General features: G+C 41.0%; 1 protein-coding gene across 7 annotated transcripts in view; it reads right to left on the reverse strand.

The window, feature by feature from the left end:
* ARHGEF28 (Rho guanine nucleotide exchange factor 28) overlaps nucleotides 1-23,858 on the reverse strand; it is a 316,904-nt gene that overhangs the window by 35,998 nt on the left and 257,048 nt on the right. For all 7 annotated transcript variants that reach the window (XM_074384818.1, XM_074384828.1, XM_010336521.3 and 4 more), the window contains 9 exons: nucleotides 23,015-23,137; nucleotides 21,689-21,806; nucleotides 19,212-19,466; nucleotides 17,634-17,710; nucleotides 12,602-12,780; nucleotides 11,562-11,653; nucleotides 10,230-10,412; nucleotides 6,122-6,253; nucleotides 2,965-3,059 (listed from right to left, as the gene is read on the reverse strand). In XM_074384818.1, coding sequence (XP_074240919.1) covers nucleotides 2,965-3,059; nucleotides 6,122-6,253; nucleotides 10,230-10,412; nucleotides 11,562-11,653; nucleotides 12,602-12,780; nucleotides 17,634-17,710; nucleotides 19,212-19,466; nucleotides 21,689-21,806; nucleotides 23,015-23,137 — 1,254 coding nt within the window. The remainder of the gene's footprint in view (nucleotides 1-2,964; nucleotides 3,060-6,121; nucleotides 6,254-10,229; nucleotides 10,413-11,561; nucleotides 11,654-12,601; nucleotides 12,781-17,633; nucleotides 17,711-19,211; nucleotides 19,467-21,688; nucleotides 21,807-23,014; nucleotides 23,138-23,858) is intronic.

The following is a 23,858-nucleotide window of genomic DNA, read 5'->3' on the forward strand; positions in this document are numbered from 1 at the left end:
AAACAAAATGAATAACCATTCTACTTTTGAAAAGCTGCCCTGTAGTGTCCCAAAATGTACAACTTGGGTAAATCGCTTTGCTATCTCTCAACTTGATTACCTCATCTGTGCTGACCCTGTTTCCTCCCAGAAAGAAAAGCCCATAGAATTAAACGAACACTTGATAACCAGAGTGTCCTTTCTGCAAAGTTGGTGTTTGAGATGCATGGCAATTTTCACCCAATCACCCCTGAAAACAACAGGGGATTGACAGGAAGGAAGGCCTGAAAATTCAAGTGACGGAATTTACCTTGTGCAAACCACAATGGGAATTAAGTTCTCTGTGCCCAGACTGAAGTTGTCTTTTGGGCCAGGCTGACCTCTTATTTTCTAGAGGCCAGACTGGACGTTAAAGAATATCATGTCTGGCCTTGACTCCTTTTCTCAGTGTTTGCGATTCACGATATCAAAATATACAGCAGCTGGGAAAAGAAACCAGTCTCAGACCCTGCCCACAGGAGAGCACCTAGCTGGGCTGTTCTAGACCCTACCACAGTCAGAGACCACCAGACCAGGGGCTGCCTTAGTAGAAGTACTAGCAGCAGAGGCCACAAACGAGCCACAGTAGGCCATCTATTCTTTATGGACAGGGTCTATGCCTCATTCTTTGTCTTTTTCGTGGCACATATTCAAGGCACATGTGGATAGGGATGGTTTGCAGTCACCAAAATTGCACATTTATTACTCATTTCTTGTCTGCCTTCTCTCCCTAGGATGCAAACCAGTGAGTAGCAAGACTTTATCTGTGTACTCCATATTATAAGAATGGTGCTTGACATAGCGTAAACACTCAACGAGTGAATGACTCTAAGTCAAACTTGATGGCACGCCATTCAATAAATAAATATCGATCACCCACTCTAAACTCCACACCTTATGCTACGGGAGACCATCAGATGCCCTGTCCTCAAGGACCTACAGCCTCCTTCTCCTGTATGCTGCTTGCTTTTATCTGGGCACCGGCAATTTTAAGCCATAAAAAGCAGCCATGTCATGTTCTCAGGTAAATTTGAACTTGTTAAATTCAATTAGTTTAGGCTGATGCCATGACGAGCTAGCCAGACCTCTGCTTCCCCTGGCCTGGCAATTAAAGATTTTACTCCTAAGCAGCACCTCTGATAGAGAAAGGACAGAAGCTGAAAAAAGAGAGGAAACCTAAAGGCAGACCCGAGCCCACCCCTATGGGAGAGAACAGGCTCTAAGAACTCTCGCCCCACACGGAGTGTTGGCATTCCCGCTGCCCTTCTGGCTCTGTCTTGGCCCATCCACACGCCACTGCTTCTGTAGTAAGACCATATGGCACAGAATTTTTATAGTCTATAAAAATTAGAACCATAGAAATGAGTTGGAATGTTCTACCTGTGGTTACTCATACCCAAAAGCCACTAGGTTTGACACAAGACAGGAAATTTCGCGGTTTTAATGGAGTTGTTCCGCCACCTTGTGGTACATATTTAAAACTGCAGTTGGCGATTTCTCCAGTATTTCTGCGTTCGGGTTAGACGTCATTTTTTTTTTTTTTTAATTTCTTTCAGAAATTTGTTCTAACCTTACCTTTCAGATGAAGCTAATGACAAAATACCCATTATACACCTGTTAAAGGTTTGGTTTCAAGTGATCCTGCCCTTTACCTGGGTTTATTAATTTATTTTTTCAAAATGGTTTATTAAGAGCAGAATTTTGCAGACAGCTTAATCCAAAGAAGAACCAGGACAGTTAACCTCCCTTATCTACCTGTAACTGAACTGGAATAGGAGAGGGAGACTTTAGGGGTAGGAGCCACCCAACTTTCCATTCAAGATTAAACTATTACTAACCGATTCACTTTTTTTTTCTATGAACACAGTTGAACACCACAAACTTCACACTTAAAAGTGAAGTCTTCACTGAAAAGGATGAAAAGCAGAAGCATTTTAAGAAGCAATATTTTTGAAAGCTTACAATCAGAAGAAGTAGAGCAAAATATTACATTCTTATGCTCATTTTGGCCTGTGAAGTTTAAAAAAGAACACTTAATCACAGCTGTCTTTTCTCTGGATTTAAAAAAAACCCTTGAGTTGCTTTCTCAGTCTTATGTAATATATACAAAAAGTACATAATATGTAAAATATGTTGTCTATGTAAGACAAGATCTAAGATTTGCCATTTTTTCACACTGACACATATTGGCACCTAGTAATGTAGCTAATTCAATTTTAGATGAAGCTAAACTCTTGGAGCCCCAGACAAGTCAGAAGAGGTCAACTAGCCACCTCCCAAAATCATATTTTATTCCTTCCCTATTTCTGACATCTCACTTTCAGTGGATGTTAACAGGAAGTTTTATGTATTTAATTCTTAAAAAGAGAGTTAACACCTATGTATATAGCAGTAAGTCAAAAAAAGCGTTTAGAATCGCTGTGCCCCAACCAAACACTGGTCAGATTAATTAAAAGTTGACCACAAAAAAAGCAGGTGAAATGTGGGTGATGACAAGAAATCAACTCTGCAAGGAGAGGAGGGTCAAGGAAGGTGGAAGCAGCAAGAATAGTCCAAAGAAAAAGGTGTTTCAATTACTTTGGCGCCATCTGGTTGCAAAAGGGCTGCAGGTGCCAGAGCTGCCAAACATCGTGGGTGAGAAGCAAAGGTTTGCAGGGCAGGAAGACCAGAAGTCAGAGAGCACAGACACACATATACACGGGAGAGTGTTTAATCTTTTTAATCACTTTTCAATCATGGCTTTGTTTACAGCTACATGACATTAGAAGCGCAAACACATTTGAAGAAGAAATCAGTTAGAAAGTTTAAATATGAATATTTAAATCAATCGAGAACAATTCAGAAAAGTACCTTTGTCCCACCCACTGCCATGACAGACCAGAACCTGAGGCTATTTTATTATGTACAGTAACCGCTGCCGCTGACTGACAAACCGGTTCACAATACCTTCTCCCCTGCATCAGAGACGGCCAAGTCGGTTACCACACCCTGGATCCCGGGATCCACATCGGAACAGCCTCTTCCTTCTCTCCCTCCTGTGACTAGTGCCGGAAGCACGCCATCGAGACAGAAACAAAAAGGACAGCGTCAAACATCAGCCCGCCGGCCGGGTTCTTCGGTGCATGGCTGACACATGTTTCAAAACAAGAAACGTCACAAAATAACACACACGGAGTATTCTTAGACGAGGTGCTTGCATGAGCACGGAGCCATGCACGCCGCCCCTGCCCACATGGGGCTTACATGCTAACAGACAGCAACTGACAAACGGCACAGATGATCGCCGTCTTTGCACTTTTCTTTCTTGCGCTGACGTGTCCGTGTGTTGTTTGTGGTACAGAGGGTAGATTCTACATCTCACTCTCACTGAATAGGAAAAGCCTCCTGGGAAGGGTGAAATTTAAAACAGGTGCTGTAGAACAAAAGCAAGGTCTCTTGGCAGACTCAAGTCTGTAAAAAGTCTCCCCTGTGAACAGTGCAAGAGCAGCAGATGATAAACAAGGTTTAGAAGGAAGGAGGAGTCCGAAGCAGGAGGAAGACATCTTTCTATAAAGGTGGAGATGGCTAATCCTTCAAGATCTCACAGTCACACAAACCAAGAACCTGTCCCTATCTCTGAATAACTTACTTTTTAACAATTTCCAAGTGTGTTTTTTCTCATGTCTTGTTTGTGCTCTAAATTTACAAATATTATATATTTAACCTATTAAAACATAGAAACTAGTCCAGAAGTATTTTTAAGTACCAAGTACAGATTTCACTTCATCCATTAAATCTTTGTTGGCAGTATTTTATTTCGTTACTTGTGTGAACTCAGCTAAAACTTAACCTGTGCCCACCTTGCACTGATTAAAACTAGAATTTTCAAAGCCCAAAACACACTGTTTTATTAGAACCATGTCGAATCAGGACCCTGACAAAATTGATATTCACCCTGTAACACCGTTTGTATAATTTCTTATGGTGTCATCTTGAAACTTTATTTCTACTAGAGGAAATGCTTTTTTCTTTAAATTAATAAAAATACTTATGTCTTTGGGAAATGAGAGTCCTCTAGGATTCCAAAGGCCTCTTCTAATACAAAGAAGTTTTTGTCTAAACAGAAACTGCTTCAGATGAGATCACCTGAAAACAAGTCTATTTTGTTCAGGCTGATCAGCTCTCGTTCACTTATAGTGAAGGGACATTTTGTAGGTTTCTCTATCATTGGAAAAATGGTTCTGCTGTTGGGTACTATCCCTCACTCTTAAAGAGTGGCCAAAGGCATCACTAAAAAATTTGCCATTCTGTTTCTCACTCCCTCTTAGAAATCAAGAAAAGCAAATGGAAAGAAGTTGATGCCAAGGCAGAAGAATGAACTCCGGATCAGGTCCCTGTCCCCGTATCCAACTTCAAGGTGGGCGAGAGGGTCTCCAGGGGACAGAACTTCCCTAGAAGCAGATGATACTCATCATGTATACCGAAGACTGAAAATAGAGGGCTCTGCTTGGCTTATAACCGCAGACGGACATGAGCCTGATTCAGAAGAGCTGAGTTCTCAGAGTCACTTGCAGAACCAACCCATTCAGTTACAGATGTAGACTTTCATTCAGGGACAACCTTGTGCCTTTAACAACTTTATAAAGAGAGTCCGACTCTCACAGCACCATGTTCCAGTCTAACCCAGAACTGAAGCGGCCTTGGGGTACCGGACCCCACCAGCCTGCTTCTGTACTTTCTCTACCTGACTCCTGGCATCGGACTTCTCTAAAGAGCCTCTCAATGTTCTAGCAGATGCCACGGGTGTCCCTTTGAAACTCTCCGCAATCGTAACAGATGTGGACACAGATAGGGAGACCCCCACCGCACGGCTGCGGGCTCGGGCAGCTGCGGAGCTGAGCGGAGCCTCTCCAGCTGTCCCTGGGGCGAGGCTGAGAGCAGCAGATCCCCGCGCTTATTTTTAGATGGAGCCTCCTCAATGGCATAATGAGGTTCTTCTTTTAAAAGGAAATCACCCAGGGCAGTACAACTCCCCTGATGAATCTGGGCTGTGTCAAAATGAAAAACATATGTGTGCATTCCGAAAATAGAAACCCAGGATTAGATAAAGCAGAACTTGAGAGAGGAAAATAATTAGTGGTACTGGTGTTTAAAAAAAGAAGTATAGAATTAAAACACTATACTGCATCTATATATCTTAATTAATCAAGGGATGTTGCTAAAGAAATTCTGAGTTCAATTTAATCTTCCGATCTCTAACTACTAGAGACACTGTATCCATTTTATCTCATACACTTAAGACCTCGTGAAGTAAGGTTGTTACCACCCGTACAGTAGGAAAAATGCCCTCTTATGCTCTTATCTTAGAGACTTTTATGGAACTAAGCAGCCAACAACTATACATATAACAGGAGAGCTAGGTCCTGGGAAATTACCTAAACCATATCTCTACATTCTATTTTTTTATATTTAAAAGGTACTGCAACAGTGTTTTAATAAATAAACTTTAGTTCTGACATGAACTAAAGCGTAGGATGGCACAGATCAAGAATTTTCTGGCACTTCTGCTTTAACCATACCACCAAACTCCATGTGTGAGAGAGAGGAGAGAGAGAGAGAGAGATAGAGAGAGAGAGAGGGAGAGAGAGAGAGAGAGAGAGAGAGAGGAGGGAGGCGGAAGGAGCTGTGTGTATTTCTGGTTTTCTGAGTTGTTTTCTCAGTTGATGCATGTGAGATTAGGTTTAAGGGCTTGTTCTCTAATTGACTGCAGGGACTCCTTTTTAAAAAGCCAGAAAAGTTAAAAAGTTCTTTCAAAACTGTATTCAATAAATCATATCAGAAATGAGGCAGGGCAGGGGTTGGGGAAGGTCAGCGCTCAGCTGGAAAACAGAGCAGCGTAACTCACCGACTACTCTTTAGGTCCTCAGACTTGAAACCCCAGTGTCATTATCACATGCATCTGATAGTCATTTAGGCTAGCATATTGATTCTCAGTTTTTTCTCATGTAAAAAATATAACAAATCCCTTTCAAACAGAGACAGGCTCTGCCTTTGTTTTATGCGGCCACTGTAAGCTCCAGGGGCTGCGCTCCGGCTCACTGCCAAGGCCTGCATTTTCACTTACAGGCAGTCAGCGATCCTGGTGCATCCTGAGAACCGAGTGCGTCCGTCAACACAGAGTCTCCACAACTGTCCTCGCCTGACTGAGTCCCATCGCCCATCTGTGAGGCCTTCACTGCAACTTGTAGGCTCTCCGCTAAGACGAAGAAAAACAAAAATAAGTCTGAAAAACAAAGCTAGGTATATATTTAATCTAGACCAGGAGTTGGCAAATTGCATTTGGTCTGTCCCTGCTTTTGTATGATCCAGGGGCTAAAAATGATCTTTTTCTTGTTTTTGAGACAGAGTCTCTCTCACTCTTGCCCAGACTGGAAGGCAGTGATGTGATCTCATCTCACTGCAACCTCCGCTCCCTCGGGTTCAAGTGATTCTCCTGCCTCAGTCTCCTGAGTAACTGGGATTACAGGTGCATGCCACCATGCCTGGCTGTTTTCGTATTTTTAGTAGAGATTGGGGCTTCACCGTGTTGGTCAGGCTGGTCTCAAATTCTTGACTTTGTGATCCATGTGCCTTGGCCTCCCAAAGTCCTGGGATTGCAGGCATGAGCCACCGCACCCAGCTGATTTTTACATTTTTAAAGGTTGCCAAAACATGAGATGTGCCTGCGCACGCACATACACATGCACACACACACACAACTGCGTCCCAGAGACTATGCGATTTACAAAACCTAAAACCTGGCCCTCTGTAGGAAAAGTTTGCAGACCTGTCATCTACACCAATACTTTTAGCATCATTTTACAATAGAGAATTAACTCAATAAAAAACTATAAACCCATGGTATACAAATATCTCAAATGCAACTTTTAGCAAATTAGTATGCCTAAAAACTTCCTGTCATTCAGTTAGTTTAAATATACCAGATATTAAAATTTTAAAACCTGTTACTCAGAAAATTAGCTATTCCTCAAAAGAGTACTTCCCTACGCTTGTCTTTAGACATACAGATTCCCAATCTTTGCTCTAGACTTACTGTATTTGATTCTCTGGAGGAGAATTTAGGATTTGTAGTTTAAACAAGTGCCTGTTCTAGGGGTTAGAGGGCACTTGACGACTAAGAGGGGCGTCCACAGATTGCAGGAGGAAAGAGACAAACACAACCCGCTAGGCTGCAGAGAAGCATGTGATCAGCACTCACCTCCGTTGGCATTATTAGAACATTCTAAGTGCTACTGCAGCATGGAGGAGGAACAGCATTCTAGTAGGATTCGGAATATGTTTTTACAGGAGGTGAAAACTGAGCAGGACTTGGAAGGATGGATGGGTTTCAAGAGGCAGAGACAGAAGAAGAGAAAGGAAGAAGGAAAAGCCTCCCGGCAGAGTGGAGTCTCGAGGAGACTATTCAAGGTGCACTGCTGAGCTGGCTTTTTGTCAGATGATAACTACCTCACCAGGGTAGGAACTCCTATTGTATATTTTGGCTGCAGTTGGGGCTGGATGGTCAGTGATCCAGGATGGATTATCCCACTGCGCCTCATGCAGCACAACCATTGCTCTGAGTTCTAAGCAGCTGGGTCCGCTGCTGCTTCCTGGCACCTCTGTTACAGGGTGCCAGAGGGATGGAAGCAGATGGGCATACAAGCTGGCTGTAGTGAAGGTGTTGGTGGGGGGAAAATTAAAGCCACTGGCAGATATTGAGAGTGGGTGATTTATTTGATCAAGGCTTTATCAAAGATAATGCGGGGGGTCAGTGGTTCTTGTCAACCCATTTGGAAGTTTTTTGGGGCTTTATTTCTAAAATATATCTTGACTCGGTCTACTTCTCTCTGCTTCCATCGTCAATGGTGCTGGTCTAGACCAAGGCTCATCTCAACTTCTGTGATTACTTGCTAACAGATCTCCAGGCAGGTTCGTCTCCCTCCAGTCTCCTGTCCATTCAGCAGCTAGTGTTCTAAGACATAAATCAGATCACTCCATACCCATGATTAAAAGCTTCCAATGCCTTGCCGTCCTATCTGGAATAACAGCCTCTTTTGTAATTATTGAAACATGGCCTACCGTGATCTGATCCCAGCCTGCCTGACCCACTCCACCTCATCTAATGGCGACCCCCTGACATCTGCCACCCTGGCCTTCTTGCTTTCCTTAAACATGTGAAGCTCATTGCAGCCTCAGGGGCTTTGCACTTCCTTCTCTCCGCCCAGGGATGATCCTCCCCAAGCTCTCAGACAGCTGGCTTCTCATTTCTCAACCCTCATCTCAAAGAGAAGTCTTTCGGCTAACCTCTCTGAAGCATAGCCTTCGCCTTATCATAATCCCATTATCTTTAGGATAGATAACTATCTGAAGTTATCTTTTCCCCTCGAGTATTGTCTGTCTTTCCCCACCAGAAGTTTTACAAAAGTATTATTGCCTCCCTAGCACCTGCAACCATGCACAGGTAGATGCTCCATGGATATGTGATAAACAGATGGATGGGGGGGGGGGGTCTATTCGTGAATCCTACTTCAGACCTTCTCAAGACCTCAGTTTCTTCAACTGGGAAACTGAGGCTGATTCTAAAATGGCTGATTCTAAGATTTCTAAATTCTCTTCCAGAGCTAATATTCTGAGATTCTAAACCAGAGGCTGGCAAACATTTTCTGCAAAGAACCAGTCAATAGTTTAGGTTTTGTGGACTAAATACTCTGTCAAAACTGCTCATCTCTGCCACTGTGCAAAAAAAGCAGCCACAGTCAACACAAACAAGCAGATGTGGCTGCGTTCCCTTAAAACTAAACTTACGAAAGCAGGGATGCTTGGACTCCGTGGTCTGTAATTTACCAGCCCTTCTCCTGCACAACAGCATTTACTGCTACTCTCTCAGGAGGTGGCTGGTTTATCTCCCAAGCCCTTTATCCCACTGTTGAGTCCAGACCTTTATTTCCACCTCTCCCTTCAACTCCTTTCTGCCTTGAAGCTCCTGGCCTCAGGTTACACGCTCACTACCACTACTTGCTGCCTTTCCTCTACAGACCTTCAGCCACTGGCTTGCCTTCCCTGAATGAGTTAGCACACACCGCACAAGTTCTCCCCCTCCCTCTAATGCTAATCCTGCCAAAATTCTCAGTAATGTCAATTCTATGAACTTAGTCCTTCCACCACCCTGGCCGCTCATCCTCTGGACTTTCTCATCTCCAATGACCTTGCCCTTCACCCAACCTCGGCCACCATCTCTCAGTGTTATTACCAACATCTGCACTTTTCCGCCTTAAGTCTATTCTCCCCATAGCAGTCAGGGGGATCCTTTCAAACTACAAGTCAAGTCACTCCTCCACTCAAAACTGTCTAATGCTTCCCATTCCACTCGGGATGAGATCCCAAGTCCTTCTCTCCGGCCATGCAACCTAGACCCGGTGAACCCTGGACTGATTGCCTGCACTGCTCACCCCACCCTCTCTTCCTTCTGCCTTTGCTGTCCCGTGCCTGCTCCTCAGGTGAGCCTGGCGATTCCCTGCCCCAGGACCTTTGTGCCCACACCGTCCACTATGCCTGGAAGACTCTCTCCCTAGATATCACTTGGCTTTCTTCCTTCATGTCCACTTACATATTGTTATATCAAAGAGGCAGTCCCTGGCCACCCTATCTAAAATAGAGCCACCCCAAATCATCACCATCTTTCCCCCTATCCTGCTTATTTTTCTTCATAGCATTTGAGACAAGCTGACACATTTATTTCTTTATATTTGGCTGTTTCTAGAATATAAGTTCCAGCCAAGTAAGGACCTTGTCTTTTTCTGCTGTATCCTCAACACCAAGACTATAATGCACGGCACACAGTAGGTGTTCAATAAACATTTTCTGGGCTGGGCACAGTGGCTCATGCCTGTAATTCCACCACTTTGGGAGGCTGAGGTGGGTAGATCACCTGAGGTTGGGAGTTCAAGACCAGCGTGACCAACATGGAGAAACCTCGTCTCTAAAAATACAAAATTAGCCAAGCATGATGGCACATGCCTGTAATCTCAGCAACTTGAGAGACTGAGGCAGGAGAATCACTTGAACCTGGGAGGCAAAGGTTGTGGTGAGCCAATATCGTGCCAGTGCACTCCAGCCTCGGCAACAAGAGCAAAACTCCATCTCAAAAAAAATTTCTTAACATGTCAACCCAAACCCTTCTCAAAGCAACTTACCTTCTTTCAGTGCTGCTGCCAGTAACGAGGCTGCCTGAGGAGGCTCGCCTGCGTCAGGTTTAATAAGGAGGTGAGGCTCTAGATGGACGTCCTCAAATCCGCTCAGTTCTCCAAGTTCAGCATAGATATGCAGCTTCTCCTCCAAATACGCACAAATTTGCTGGTCTTGGTTAGTGAGTATTTCTATGAAATAGTATTTACCATAGGAGGTTATCACTAACATGAATACAACCACTAACGTGAGAGTCCATGAAAGAGATGTTGCTAATTAGCAAGCAGTGTGACCTACGAGAGAAAGCCCAGGTGAAGAGTGAGGCAGATGCAGCTTTCAGGCCTGACTATGCTACTGAGTGACTGTGGCCTCCAGCCAGTGACTTAACAACTTTCTCAGCTTCCATTGTCTTTCCTGTAAATGAGGTCCCTTTCTCAGCCCCATAGTTCCAGAAAATTTGCAAAACCCTTCTTTGTTTATGCAGGCTGTTTTCTATTAAGACTAAACATTAAGCCTGGGAATGAAAATTGAGGCTGCACTGTCCATGAGGAGTGAATGCCCACGAGGGTAAGCAACACAAAGGCCTGGAACTGCGCAGGCTTCTGCCAGCTGTAGTCAAAACCAAAGACACTGGTTTATGTTCTGTTTCTAAACATCCAATTTCTTTGCCCATCTTTGCATGCATCACTGTCCTCAGGTTTCAACGTGTCACGGAATTCTCAAAGCTCAAAGGGATCTTAACCAGCATCGAATCCAGGAATTCTGTCTTCTCTGGGCTTCAAAGGCACCTTGGGAGAGCTGAGAACCCCAAAGTCTACATCCCACCTGCCACAGATTCAGATTCAACTGGTGGAGGGTGAGGCCCAGGCATCAGTATTTTTAAAGACCTCTCAACTGATTCCAGTGTCAAACCGGAGCTGAGAATCACTGAGCTAGTCTAACTTCCTTCCTTCACAGACTTGGAAACTGGGGACCAGATCTATTGGGTTCCTTGTCCAAAGCCATTGACATGACAGTGCTGAGAGACCTAAAATTAAACCATGAGACAATAATTCCAACATTCATCTGCTCCACACTGCCCACCGCTATTGCTTTGTATATGTTATGTGCATTTTTTACACCCATTTTCATCACTAAGGTGGAAGTGAAGAGAATATCATCTTGCTTGAGCATTTCTAGAGTAAGTTTTTGGTTTTCAGTTTTGCTTGGGAGGGTGGTCCGGGGGGCCTCACGTACACAGGATGAATCACGTAGTTATAACCTCGTGTTCATGACACTTGGGCTTTCCCAACACCCAGGGAAACACCACGACCAGGGAGTCATAGGTGCCTGCACTGTACCTTGACATTGCTGAATTTTGGCCACTCTGGCTTCAGCTTTCCTCCTCTCTTCATCAGATTCACTTGTCCTTCCCCCTTTTTCTTCAGGGCAACTTTAAAAGACAATAGTCAAGAGACACAACTGAAACTAAATGCAAGTATCTGTAGATTCATTAGAAAAACATGGGAACTTGGCAACAGATTTATTCATAAAGGAGAAAATTTCAGCATAAAGGGAATACATCATGCCCCCTGGTCAGAGACTTGGTTTTCTCGAGTATACAAAGAATCTTGCATAACATTACATGGCTCTGAAAATCAGCAGTGCAGGATGACTCAAATATTCCAGTGAACACAAATACACACTCGCACTCACACACCCATAATGACAATAAAGTATAAGGATTGTAGGGGACAGAAGTGGGGTGCCAGATCAGATGGGGTGGAGTGGAGGTGGAGAAATTTTATATAACTTCAGGATCTAACTAACAAATTACTATTGAGAATGATCACCCCCACCCTTGTGCTCCCAATTATTAAAAGTGTCCTTGCACAAGTAATGAGGAATAAATTGACTTAGAATACTTAGATCCAACAATTCAAAAACATTTATTGAATGATTTCTCAGCACTAGATAAGACATGATCCCTGCCCTCAAGGAGCTTCCAATCTAATTAAGCACACATACATGTACATAAAAAAGATAATAGCTACAAGGCAGTCTATAAGAAGCATTGAGTAAATGCTTTAGTGAGCAGGTGTTAAAGAATTTCAGGTAAGGAAGAGATCACCAGAACTGAAGAGGTCCTCATGGAGGAGGGGAGGCCCGAGCTGCATCAAAGCCCAGCAGGGCGCAGACGGGCAGAGGGAGGTGCAGGCATTACATGCAGGGAGGCGCGGAGGAGAAAGCTGCAGATGGGGGACTATCGCAGGCAGGTGCAGGGGGCAGGGAGCAGACCATTCTGGCAGAGGCAAAGTTTTCATGCAGGAAGACATGGTTAGAATGTTTTCCCCAACTGAGCAAGTCTGTTCCATAGATTACGGATGGAAGGAAATGTTACCTTTCTACAGCCTGCTGGATCCGTCTCATCCAGTTATTGCGTTCCTCCTTGGAATTGGTGTGAATTTCATACATCTCAGGACCAGCAGATGAAGCACTGATCAGAAACATTCCTCTCTCCTCATTAGCAACTTCTCTAGCAATAAGCTTTTGAAGGGAAATAACTGATGGCTTCTGATCCTACATAAAATAGGAAGGTGAGCAGATGAAACAGCATCCCAGCTAAAGTAAGGCTCTCATAAAACATGAACTAAAGGAAGCAACAGTATTAGTGAACCTTTCTCCACTTCCAATCTTTTCAAAAGAGCTGTAGAAATTGATATGATCTCCAATGGAGACGGTATGGAGAAGAGAGGATGGAAAAAGAGGATTTATGGGAATGTTTGTTCTTAAGAATTGGTTTAGGCCAGGTGTGATGGCTCACGCCTATAATCCCAGCCCTTTGGGAGGCCGAGGCAGGCGAATCACTTGAGGTCAGGAGTTCAAGACCAACCTGGCCAATGTGGTGAAACTGTACTAAATGCGGCAAAACTGTACTAAAAATACAAAAATCAGCCAGGTGTGGTGGTGTGCACCTATAGTCCCAACTACTTGAGAGGCTGAGGCACGAGAATTGCTTGAACCTGGGAGGTGGAGTTTGCAGTGAGTGCACTCCAGCTTGGGCAACAGAGTGAGACTCTGTCTCAAAAAAAAAAAGAAAAAAAAAAAAAAAAAGGAATTGGTGGTTTAAAAATGGAACTTTTTAAAAGAACAATCAGAGAAGAAAAATATCAAAATGCCATAGTTAAGGGAGAAGAAATTTGTCTAACAGGGCATGAGATGGGAAACTATATCAAACGTCACAAAGACTGAGAAGGACGGAGGTCCTAAAAAAGTCCACTGGACTTGCAATACTGTTTCAACAATAAGGTGACGGAACAGAAGCCCAGCCCATGCGCTATCAAAGTGACAGATATGTGTAAGTGGCAAGACCTTCAATTCCCCAGCATAACCAACCCTCTTAGCTCCTGTCATGTGAGTCACAGCAACAGAATGTCTACAAGTTCTGCCTGTAAATGCCTCTTCTCACCAAGCAGATGAGCCCTTGGTGGGCGGGAATGGGTATAATTCATCTTCATATGCCTAGCACATAGCCTTTCGTAGAGGAAGCACTCAATAAACGTTGGTGAAACTAGTTTTACATAAGTCCACCAAAGGGTAATAGGAAGAAAGTCTAAAATTGGCATTTACACCATAATTAAACCACCTCTTCTACCAACATCTACTGTGATCCTCCAATGTCCCTTTCTAAGCACTGGGGATTCAAAGAGGAGAGCACACTGATGATGCTTGGTAGGTAGATGTGGTTGAAAGAATGGCCAAAAGAATGCCTTCAGGATGAGCAGTTTGGGGGATAATACGAAGAAGCTTCGTTGGTCTGTGGCTTCCACCACTGTTTACAGAGCTGGTTGCAATGCGTAGTTTTGCTTCATCATCATGGACTGAGTGACGCCTTTATCCAGAACATGCCACTCTCCCCTCCCTGCTGACTCCTTGGTGCTAGCTTGTCAGCTTTCCCAGCACCATACAGCTTGGCCACATCTGACGCTGACCACGTGTGACCCAGAGTACCTCCTCACCCCATGCTTTGCAGACTAGCATGAGAGAAATATATGATGGGACAAGACCTCTGGTCTGTGTAGCCCTGTGCTCAGCCTCTGAAAATGGAAGCAAAAGCAGCCCTGTGGCAGAGTTGGTTGAATTCCGCCCTCTCTAGTTAGGGAAATCCTTGGAGCATTGAAAATCTGGCTTATTCTATTATGGATCTACTCCCAAGACCTTTTCCTTGATCCAATATGCAGTTTTAGCTTCCTCAGCTGACAAGGCAGACGGTCTCTGTACGTACAAAGGCAGAGTAGGGTTACTTGCTTAAGACATGAGCAAGAGTGAAATTATTTGAACTAGTTGGTTAGTGTTGCAGGGGAGGGGAGGTGGCAGGCAAGACCTTTTCAAAGTGAAGACCAGGTGAGTGCGAGGAAAGCAGCATTCATCACATCACTATCAGACCAGGGGCAGAGGGACCTGTCCATTGGTATTCACACTAACCACGCACAAACACTGGAGAGGAACAATTCAAATTACCTCTCCAGGAACGGAAGTAGCATGTCTGCTTTGGAGGTAGATATCAAACATTGGTGATGCAAAGGCCTAACCCAGCCTGCAGGAATGTTTTAATTGTGCCACAGCATTTAACAAACAAAATTTGAAACTAAGTTCTCAACCTTTAAACACTAGGGGATTCCACTTTTTAAAAGCTTTAGATTTCTGGGTTCTTGGGGAAAGCAGAAGATTGGCAATTCTGGGCCCATATTGTCATTTTAAAACACTGGCTATAGCCAAGTAATCTCTGCTGTCTTTGATACAGGACATGAACTCACTTTTCACTACAGTCCCTACCACTTTCTACTGTCTCATCGCTTCTGACCCTGTCATGTTCACTCATTCACATTTCCATCCAATCCCTATAGGCATTAGGAGTTGAAGACCTCTGATGTAGGAGAAGGAGCTGCTATGCTTAGCCATATTGTTATACCGTATCCATTGTGTGCTAATTCTATCATCCAGGGATTCCACTGTGATAAACAGACATTAAGGCTGCTTCCTATTTTGAGCTTCAGCTTGCAGGTTCACAGGTTCATTGTGTCTTGGTTATTTGTTTCTTTTGAATTTGCCTTCTTTGAGGTTCAAGAGATTCCTCCTACACTTAGTATTCCAAGACTTAGTGAACACATCTACTTTTTCTTATACATTTTGTAGGTTTGAGTTCTACCTCAGTTTCCAGCTGAGTCCTTTATGAAAACAAAAACACAGCAAAGCTTTCCTGCAGGGACACGCTACTCCATCCTCATGCTATTTTCAGCTGCTTATCTTCTGGCTATTTCCAACTTCATCATGTCTTCTATAACATGCAGCAAGACAAGCATCTAGGGAAGAAGTTTTTTTCTAAATGGCACAAGGAGTAGAGGATCTCGCCTGTACTAACATGAGGATGACGTCCTAAAATACTACGATGGGAACTAGGAAATCCAGTTATCTGTATACCCCTAGCCAAATGCTTCAATTCCCTACGATGTTTACTATAAGGTATTTATAACACACGGGCTGTTGTCAGATAGATTTAACTCTGGAGTGTTTCAACAGTAGGGCGCACTTGACTCTTCAAGGATAAAATGAGGCTTTCTCTTTTGCTCTCTGATATCACCAAGGGCTTAGCTATCATTGATGAATGCAGCTACAGGTCAGGTTAACATCTTTAAGAAACAGTATCAGTAATATTTTACAGTTGTCTATAGCCAAACACATTCCACCAAGAAGAGCCAGGTCGTAACTGTCTTTATTCTGGCATTTGGTGGATTGCATTCCTAATATCCCACTTAATGGTAAATGTGGTCTATGGATAGCACAGATAATGCCTCAGGAGGTCATATGAGACAAGAGGAAAGAATCATATTTCAAGTCACGGTCTAAGTTGAGCATTACAGGATCTGAATCCATATGCTATATCGTCCTAAAAAACAAGATAGTTGTCTTTATATCTACTTCATGATCAATCAGCAGGACATCTGTTCGGTAATACCATCCAAGAAGCAGAATTTGCTTCTCTCTTAGGTCTTTGGTTTTAAAGAAGCATTGGATTCTATAAAGATGTGAATTTGCTTCCTCTTCCTACGTGGCCCTCACCATCCTACACATTAAACAAAACGGTCCCCAGCTTCGCATTTATTTTCTCTATGTTCTTTCAGAGAATCTCTGAGCATCTCAGATAACAGCATAGAGAGGCCACTGGACAAACCAGTAGGTTTTCATGAAATTTGTAATACAGTTCAAATTGATTGGGAACATAGGGATTTCTTTAAGGTCTCGTATTACCCTCTAGAATAGCTCTGTGAAAATGTCTTTGACCTTCATACAACTCAACATCATTGTGTTGATGAAAGGCAACGTGCTGAACAGGACGAAGAAGTCTCTCAAGCCAGCCTGCTGAGCACAGAAAGGCAGATGACATGCGGCTCCAGCCTCTTCCCCAGAATCCCATAGACATGCCTCTTTGTTTTCTCTGAGCAACACAACAGAAGCCGTATTAAGCTTTAAATTTGCTAAAATGGGTTGGAATTAATGGTATCTGCTAATGGCACCCAAATATTCTACCATTTGGTGGAGGATAAACACTAGCATTTTAGGAAGCCACCATGCACTGCCCATATTGGTATTATGTCTTGGATTATTTCCTCTAACGGGGCCTGATGCTCCCTGATGCTAACAAGGAGTTAACTATGACAACTTCCCTCTCTAAGTCATTTGGACCAACCAGATGCCATGTACAAAATGTCACAAAATACTAGTTTTATTGTTAGTCTAAGTCTATGTACTAGCAATTAGAGTAACACATTACAAAGATAGTGTTATACAAACATTGTTAGTTTTTAGAAGCCATTATAGTAAAAATAAGAAAGAATTTTCTGTAAACACGAGGCAACAGGATGGTGATCCCTTGCCTGGCGGAAGACACATGACAGCAGTCACAGGGTTAGTAAGTGGGAGAGCAGGGTATGGGCATGGAGAAAGCCGGGTGCTGGAAGAGATCGGCTGTGCTCAGCGTTCACATTTTAGTTGCTGGATCTAAGGGAAGGGAGTTTGGGGCCAAAGGGGCAGGGCAAAGGGGAGTCTACAGGAAAGACAAAGAGGGGTAGATGACATGGGGACATTTGGGAGGTTCAGGGCAGTGCCTGTTCACCAACCACTACTGAAGTACTGTGATATTCTCACACTTGATTGAACTGCTGAACCAGTGTGATGAAGCAACACTTACCATGCTAATTTAACCCAACAAAATGCTTCTTCTCTATATATTGCAACCACAAATAATAATGGAAACATAACAGAAGCATATACTTTCCGGTGACTATTTTATTTCACTAGGAATTTCAGGCATTTTTCAGGAAAATGTGTGATCAAGCCTATTTTTTAAATGTATCACATGATCATATACTTACAACGGCTGCAAAGATGTATTTCTGGTCTTTTTCTTGTAAAAAGAGCAGCACATCAGTTAGAAGGAGAGCTAGGATATCTTCAAAGAAAAAACATTACTAGTATTAATGAAGCAAACCACAGTTCAAATAAACAATAAAAATAAAAAGACTAAGATTTACTCTAATTATAAAACTTTTATTTAAAAAAAACTGTATTATGAAAGCCAAGGATATATGCTATTGATAACTTAGTAGAAAGCTGTCTTTAAGCGTGCATGTTTGTGTGCATAGCTGTAGTACCGTAAATTTCCAGCAAAGTTTAATGTAGTCACTTTCAAAACAGAAGAAAAATATTCATAAAAAAGGAAGTTTTAACAAAAGGAAGCAAACTCTTACCTTTGGCAGGAAAAGTACTGAATTAAAAATGTAAAGGGGCAGCTTCTACCTCAAAGTATATTTGCCTGCTATTTTATTTCATCTAGATCTGAGCAAGATTTAGGATTCCATACATCCCTTACAAATTGTTCGCAAGAACTCATCTTCATTACATCCAGTGAACAGTCCAACACAAAAGTTACTAAACTGATTCTACTAAACAGATAAGGAACAAATGACTTAGAGCAAAGGATCTACAGGTTGTGGTTAATATTTTTTCAACACAACATTGCTAGTTGTTGATCAACAAATCCCATTTCAGATATTAGTTGCAATCTCCATCAAAACTTGATCATCCTCCAATGGGCAATCATTTTTGAGTAGCTAGAATTTAACAACCTCTTCCTCTCATTGCTTACCTATGGAACCTATGGATGTTATGAAGATGAGCTGTTAGTGGTTCTTAGCCCTGACTGCACAGCGGACTCACCTGGGAGGTCTTTAAATATTCCATGGGCTTTGGCTTCATCCCCACAACAATAAAATCAGAATTTCTGGGAGGAGACATGAGCATCTATAATTTTTTTAAGTTACAGAGGTGATTCTAGTTTGTGGCCAGGGTGAGAAAGCCTGTGTAAGCAGTGTGATAGCTACATAAGGAGTCCTTAAAAAATGGAATTATCCGCTCTGGACTCTATCCAGATGAACAGAGTCAATTTCGTGCCAATTAGCAAACAGTAGCACTAAGAGCTTAAATCAGTGTCAGCAGGTGTGTGGATGCCTTCTATTAGTCAGTAACAAAGATGACATTCAGAGTTCTTTTTATTTCTCCCCTCCATGGTCTGACAGCCCTAGGCTGTGTTGACACGCAACAGACCCTAGGTGTGTCCGTATACTGCCTTGCTTTCAACACACCACAGTTACCAGAACAATTTTTCTGTGTCAACAATTAGCAGAACTCTCAGTTCCTTTGATTTCAGACATCACAAACTTGCAAACTCATAAAATATGCATAAAGACTTTACCTTGGGGCAGCAAACTCCCACCAAAGATTTGTAACATTGACCAAATTTCCCTATTGACATTGGCAAATCAATCTTTCAACTGACCAGAGTTCGCACACAGGTGCCTGCAATTCTGAACTGTTTTTCTTTTGAAAATCTGTCCTCTGTTAAATGAATAACGTGTATGAAAGGAGAAACTGGTCTGGTAAAGCCACATTACCTTTGAAACGACCTGTAGCAGTTTTCCAGTAAACAAGGCCATCATATAACAGAGTCCTTTCTTCACTTATCAGTGCCTGCTTCCTAAATACATGTCCGTTTTTGAGCTTTGTGTACGTTTTGTTTTCAATCTTATTTAGGATCTCAAGCCATTTTTGGTTTTTCTCATATTCATTGACTTTTAAATCCACTGTTGCAATCATGTCTTTAATTAAGCAAAGAGCTTTGCCTAAGTCTTTATGTTCTTCAGTTCTTTCTGCATGGAAAAAGAAATGAAAAATACTACACAATAAACCAGAGTACTAAGGAGGAAAACTTTCTTTAGTTTTAAAATAGAGTTAAATATATCATCCAAACAATAAAAGCTGCTGGATTAAACTTAAATCCCTTGCCTTGGCAACACAGTGAAACCCTGTCTCTATCAAAAAAGATACAAAAATTCACCAGGCATGGTGGTATGTGCCTTTTGTCCCAGCTACTCGAGAGGTTGTGGTGGGAGGATAGTTTGAGCCTGGGAGGTAGAGGTTGTGGGAAGCCGAGACTGCACCACCGCGCTACAGATTACAAGATAGAGGGTGACTCTGTCTCAAAAAAAAAAAAAAATTTGAATTTTATACTATTACTCTATACCTCCCTCCACCAAAAGAAGTTAAAATATTTTATTATGAAAAAATTTGCATTATTAAATGTGCTTCAGCTGACAGTAAGATGTCTGAGTCCTAGGAATGGGTCTGACCTTCTCCTTAGGGCAGGAAAGATGTTACATACTAACTTAGGCCTTCCTTCCACCTTCTCAGACATAGGTAATCAGTACTCCCTATGCCAAGTTTCTTAAAACATAAGCCAGCTGTGGGGCCAAACCAGCATCCTCTCAGAAACAGAGCCACAGGGGTGATATGAAGAAGCCTCAGAATCCTTTATATTCCTTGATCCCTTCCTCCATAAAATTAATATTCAAAATTATATTTTATAACTACATTAGCATAAATATGAATATATTACTAGTACAATTAAACCATTTTCTTTAACCTAAAATTTTATTTTTTTCTTCTGAGGGTAAAATAAATTAAAATATTTTCATAGTACCTAAGAGCTGTGCCTGATGAATAAATCAGCCATGCTCATACCAAGAGCAAATAATCATTGATTTCAATTGTTATTCTTTAAAATACTGGCCAACCTGATCTTATCTCTAGATTACCTTGTGAAAATACTCTAAAGGAGTTTCTCGAGCAGTCTCCTGAAACTCCAAATAAAAATATATTTGGTGATAAAGACCACCTAGTTGATGTTTATTGAGGCAACAAACCGAAAGGTAATGTTTCAAGTCATTTTGTAGTGGAGACCATTGAAGCTCAGCTAATGATTTGCCCAATGAATGAGTGACAGAGCTGAATATATGCAATGGCAATGCAAGTTTACAAAATTCCAAACGCAAGCCCTTTTTAACATAACACACTACCACCCTAATAATAATCTTTACTCAAGATCAATACACTAGCTTGAAGATTAGACAATTTTATTTATTCATTCATGGCATTTGTGTTTTTATTTATTGATCATCTTATTCTGTACCAGCCATTGAACTAAACATTGAAGATCTAGCTGTAAGCCAGACAGTCACAGGTCTTACAGATCCCACAAGAGCTTACAGACCAGCCATGTGCAATAATAGCTTCTTAAAAGATGCCCATATGTTACTCCCTGGAACTTGATGAATTGACAGGTTCAAAAATAGATCTTTTTAATAATCCTTCTCAACTTAATAACTGATTGCTTCTCATAGTATTCAAGTCCTCAACACACATTTATGTGGGAAAAAAAGGGAGGAGAATCTGGTAGCATTCTTAACATGGCAGATAAAAATTTAGAAGCCAGAAAATTTCACTGGACAAATTTCTTCAACAAATGAATCAGAAGAAGTAAAAAAGGGGTAGGATAAAATTCAAATTAAAAGAGATTTAAGAGATATAACTACCACCTACAATATGTGAATCTTGTTCAGATCCTGATTTAAGCAATCCAATTTTATGAGCTAATCAGTGAAACTTTAAGATATCAAAAATATTGTTATGTGTATAATAATGTCATTGTAATTTTTAACTTTTTTTGACGTTTGGTGATAGGATCAATAGCACGTTTCATCAGACTGTTGTGAAGGTAATAGGAAAATGAGGAAGAGGGGGTATTAAGAAAGCCAAGCAGTGGGGAAAATATAGAGAGGGAAGACAGGTTCAAAGTAAGAAGAAGCCAGTTTGGTTTGGGTTACCTGTAGGAATTCAGACTATTATCCATGCCACATTATAAAAGATAATGTCTAAAAATGAATTCCAAGGCTAGCCAAAATCTAAGGCTTTAACAGTTTCTCTATTGTGAAACTCTTTATGAATCAGAGACTACAATTTAAAACTAATAAGAGGGGCAAATGTTTAAAACTAATAAGAGGGGCAAATGCTTATCCCAGAAGTCACAACTTACCCTTGGTGTACTGCAATATCCTTTCCACCAAGACAGGGTATTTTGTAATTCGCTGAGTGACCAACAGAATGCATTCTGGAATTCCTCGGCGGCGAGCCAAAAGATTACTATTTCGGAGCTTAAAATATATATATATATATACATATTTTATATACACAAATTCTACCCGTTATTTACTTTTCAGGTGTGAATCTAAAAATACTAAGAATCTGCAACAGTACAATTTTATGCAGACTTAATATTTTCATTGTTATCAGTTAAAAAACACATTATTACTAAGTTAAATTGTCTACTTTGTCATAAATTTCGAGATCCCAACTCTCCAAGATTTTAATAAGTTTCAAGTTACTCTGATGTATTTATAGTTAATTCTTAAAGTAAGAAGTTCCAATACTTCTAAATGCCTCGATTTATGAATAGCAAAAGTTTTTCAAAAATAATCAGAAATCAAAGTTAGATTTTGAACATAAGTTTGCAGTTTACCATTTATTTTCCTAACAGGTCTTCCTCCACATCTGCTGTTATTTGTTACAACACTTAGAGTTCCCTCTAATCAGGCCAACTTTTTTTCTAAAAATATCAAAGTATTTCTCATAGTATTCAAGTCCGCAACACACATTTATGTGGGGAAAAAAAAAGGGAGTAGAATCTGGTAGCATTCTTAACATGGCAGATAAAAATTTAGAAGCCAGAAAACTTCATAGGACAAATTTCTTCAACAAATAAATCAGAAGTAAAAAATGGGTGGGATAACATTCAAATCAAAAGAGATTTAAGAGACATAACTACCACATACAATATGTGAATCTTGTTCAGATCCTGATTTAAGCAATCCAATTTTATAAAATAATCAGTGAAATTTTAAGATATCAAAAATTACTGTTAATTTATTTGTATAATAATGCCATTGTAATTTTTAACTTTTTCATCTGGAGAAAAATATTACAGATGAAATTCTATGATGTCATGAATTTGCTTCAAGCTAATTCAGTAGAAGTGGAGTAGATTCTGTGTTTATTTTTACTTTGATTTTTCTGTTATATTCCTTGTCAGAGCATGAAACAGTCCCAATACATTACAAATATTCTTAGAAGATTGGAAGACACAATCTCACAAGTATAAGATACAAAAGAAAATGATTGGGGGAATATTTTACTAACACAGAAAAAGAGACTTTCCACCCTTGCCAAGAACCTTCTACTTTCCTCCTTTTCCCCCTGAAAAGCGGTTCCTAGCTAAGAAATTTGTTTAAATCATTAAGAAACAAGCATAAACTATTTCTCTATGCTGATTTATCACTTTGTAATAAAGTTTTAAAGTACTTGCCTTAATAAAATTCTGAAACTTTTTATTCTGCTGGAGTTCTTTAAAGAGGTTAACAGCTTCTTTATGATGGCTACAGAATTCTCCATATATTTTCTTCATTTTACTTGCATTTTCTTCTGAAAACTGGGAAGAATAACATTTCAATAATGGTTTGTAAATTTAGTAAGTTCTAAACACACAAAAAATATGCAATGTTCATCTATTTCAGAACACTACTTGCAAATAAAGAATAAATACTGTAGAATTTCTGAACACTATCACTCTCCCCTCAGACATTTTTTAAATTAATAAAAGAAAGTTGTTGAGTGGTAAGGGGTCAACATAATGTGATCATATTATATTGAACTAATATAATCATCAAATAGCCAAATAAGAAATATTTGATGTATTTTATCCTTTTCCTGTTTTTAATACAAATCTGTCATTTCAATTTATAGTTTTGATACTTGTATAGACTGAAAGAAAAGTATATGGCAACATTTGGGGGGCTCCAGGAAGGTCTGGCCCCCTCCCCAAAAAAATCATTCATTTGGCATTTACATTGGCTAATGACCATATCCACAGACAGCCTTCAGTAGAAAATTTGATTTTTTTGTTCACACATTACAAGGGGATCAAGGGCAAGCTACCATCAGCCAAGATTAAAGAGACCAGTGAATAACAGAACCAGAATGCCTGTTTATTAGCTAATGAAGAGAAATGAAGATGTGGACTGGATGTTTCAATAAGCCTTATCTATAGAAAAACATCTGGAGAAAATCCACATAGGAATCAACTTAGAATCATAAGGTGGTGTGAAGAGAACTAGCTGAATGACCCGATTACCCCTTTCTTAGACTATGAT

Source organism: Saimiri boliviensis, chromosome 1 (assembly GCF_048565385.1).
Source record: "Saimiri boliviensis isolate mSaiBol1 chromosome 1, mSaiBol1.pri, whole genome shotgun sequence".
Taxonomy (NCBI): Eukaryota; Metazoa; Chordata; class Mammalia; order Primates; family Cebidae; genus Saimiri; species Saimiri boliviensis.